Source organism: Triticum dicoccoides, chromosome 5B (assembly GCF_002162155.2).
Source record: "Triticum dicoccoides isolate Atlit2015 ecotype Zavitan chromosome 5B, WEW_v2.0, whole genome shotgun sequence".
NCBI classification, from domain to species: domain Eukaryota; kingdom Viridiplantae; phylum Streptophyta; class Magnoliopsida; order Poales; family Poaceae; genus Triticum; species Triticum dicoccoides.
Genome location: NC_041389.1, coordinates 407,597,880 through 407,600,771, shown reverse-complemented (window position 1 = coordinate 407,600,771; position 2,892 = coordinate 407,597,880). Strand labels below are relative to the sequence as shown.

The following is a 2,892-nucleotide window of genomic DNA, read 5'->3' as shown; positions in this document are numbered from 1 at the left end:
GACCACGACGCCCCCATCGCCCTTGACTTTGCTGGCTCCTGCTGCTGCTCTACGTCCACATACGCGCAGCCGGAGTGGCATCTTTCAGCCTAAGCAACGTACTGATGGTACAGTTGCCTAGTTTGCTGCATGGATGACTGCTGCTCTTGCAGATCCCTCCTCCGAGCCACGCATGCATCAAGCTGCTATGCGCATTCCTCATTGGAGAGAGGCCATGGAGCAGGAGTATCAAGCTCTCATTCGCAATCAGACATGGACTCTTGTTCCTCCACCATCACGGGTTAATGTCATTCATTCTAAATGGGTTTTCAAAGTGAAGAGGCATTCCGATGGGTCCATTGAGCGCTACAAAGCTCGTCTTGTTGCTCGTGGTTTTCGACAGCGTTTTGGTCTTGACTATGAAGGCACCTTCAGTCCAGTGGTCAAGCCTACTACCATCAGGCTTCTTCTCTCTCTTGCAGTTACTCGAGGTTGGTTTCTTCGTCAGTTTGATGTTCAAAATGCCTTCCTCCATGGTGTGTTGGAGGAGGAGGTCTATATGCGCCAGCCTCCGGGTTTTTCTGACCCAGATCGTCCTGGTCATCCCTGTCTTCTGTCCAAGGCACTTTATGGTCTGAAGCAGGCTCCTCGTGCTTGGCATGCTCGTCTTGCAATGGCCCTTCGTGCTCATGGTTTTGCATCATCAACTGCTGACTCCTCACTATTTCTTCTACAGAGGCCTGAGTTACTATGTACTTGTTGGTCTATGTGGATGATATTATTTTGGTCAGCTCCTCTCAGTCGGCTGCTACTGCTCTTGTTCGCTCGCTTGGTGCTGATTTTGTGGTCAAGGACCTTGGGAAGCTTCACTACTTCCTTGGTGTGGAGGTTACTTCTCGGGCTGATGGTCTTGTTATGACGCAGAAGAAGTACTCCCTGGATTTGTTGCAGCGGGCTGGGATGCTTAAGTGCAAACCGACGACTACACCCATGTCTATCACTGACAAGCTCACTGCTGTTGATGGTGCGCTTCTGTCTTCTGCTGATGCGACGGAGTACAGGAGTATTGTTGGTGGTCTTCAGTACTTGACGATCACACGACCGGACATTTCCTTTGCTGTTAACCGAGTCTGCCAGTATCTGCAGTCACCCTGTGATACTCATTGGTCTGCTGTTAAGCGTATCTTGCGCTACATTCGATTCACGGTGGCTCATGGATTGCATATTCGACCGACCTCCTCTGGTTGTCTCTCAGCATATTCTGATGCAGATTGGGCTGGCAATCCGGATGACAGGCGATCCATGGGGGGTTATGTTGTGTTCTTTGGCTCTAATCTGATTGCCTGGAGTGCTCGGAAACATGCCACTGTCTCACGTAGCAGTACTGAAGCTGAGTATAAAGCTGTGGCCAATGCCACTTCGGAGATTATCTGGGTACAGTCTTTGCTTTGGGAATTGGGTATATCTCAACCACAGTCTCCTGTCCTTTGGTGTGATAACATCGGTGCTACATACCTCTCTGCAAATCCGGTATTCCATGCCCGAACGAAACACATTGAAGTTGACTATCACTTTCTGCGTGAACGTGTCTCTCAGAAGCAACTACAGATCAAGTTCATCTCTTCCAAGGATCAACTTGCAGACATCTTCACTAAGCCATTGTCTTTAGCACAGTTTGAGGCTTGCAGGCGCAATCTTACCCTTCTAGATTCTTTAGAAAGTGGCTAAGATTGTGGGTGAGTGTTAGATTGTATAGCTTCTATATTTACATGTGTATACTGTAATGTTGTATACCACCTCATTATATATATATATATATATATATATATATATATATATATATATATATATGTGTGTGTGTGTGTGATAGGCCACCCCTAGAGGATTGTGCCGATTCCCCAAAACTATTGTCTTACACGTGAAGCTCTCCGCAGTCCACGCGGTGGCCTCCACGTCCGCGTGGTCGCTGCCTCGCTCCACCTAGAGGGTAAATTCACGGCGGGGAGCAGCTCGCGACGTGGGCACCGCCGCGGCCAGCAGGCCACCGCGCATACCCAGCTGGTCACGGGTTGGATCGCGCGGAGCACGGCCTATAAATTGTGTCCACTCGCTCTGAACAATGCACCAGCAAACATTCGACGACACAACAAACAGTCAACAGCAAGTAGCAATCATCTAGCCTTCCTTCTTCGCTTGCAGCAGCATCTGTACCTTCCTTCTCTCCTCTGTCCACCTTCCGCAGCTGATTAATGGCAACCATGATGGCCATGAGCTCCTTCGCCGGTGCCGCCGTCCTGCCGAGGGGCTCGGCCGGCCGCTTCGGAGCCCGGTCTCTGCCAGCGCTGGGCCGACGCGCCCTCGTCGTCAGGGCACAGACCGACGGCCCGAGCGCACCACCGCCAAACAAACCCAAGGCGAGCACCTCGATCTGGGACGCGATGGCGTTCAGTGGCCCTGCGCCCGAGCGCATCAACGGCCGCCTTGCCATGGTAGGCTTCGTGACGGCGCTTGCAGTGGAGGTAGGGCGCGGCGACGGGCTCCTCTCGCAGCTCGGCAGTGGCACCGGGCAAGCGTGGTTCGCCTACACCGTGGCGGTGCTGACCATGGCGTCGCTGGTGCCGTTGCTTCAGGGCGAGAGCGTGGAGAGCAGAGCCGGCGCCATCATGAACGCCAACGCGGAGCTCTGGAACGGCCGCTTCGCCATGCTCGGCCTCGTCGCTCTAGCGGCCACTGAGATCATCACTGGCGCACCCTTCATCAACGTGTAGAATAAACTAGCTTTGTTGTCGACCAGATAACACAACATGTACTGAGTGGGACATGTAAATGATGAGAATTGATCACCCTCATATTCTTTGTATTGCTTATACTAATTAAAGACAGTTCATACTACGGGAGCTGCTTTGTTTGTCA

General features: G+C 52.1%; 1 protein-coding gene across 1 annotated transcript; it reads left to right on the top strand.

The window, feature by feature from the left end:
* The first annotated feature begins 2,104 nt into the window (after positions 1 to 2,104).
* Positions 2,105 to 2,892, top strand: LOC119309565 (low molecular mass early light-inducible protein HV90, chloroplastic-like). Its single transcript, XM_037585544.1, has one exon. The coding sequence runs from the start codon at positions 2,229 to 2,231 to the stop codon at positions 2,745 to 2,747; it is 519 nt and encodes a 172-aa protein (XP_037441441.1). The 5' UTR covers positions 2,105 to 2,228; the 3' UTR covers positions 2,748 to 2,892.

Bases quoted from the DNA above. Each gene is read 5' to 3' on its own strand.
- LOC119309565 (XM_037585544.1), top strand. From the start codon at position 2,229: ATGGCAACCATGATGGCCATGAGCTCCTTCGCCGGTGCCGCCGTCCTG.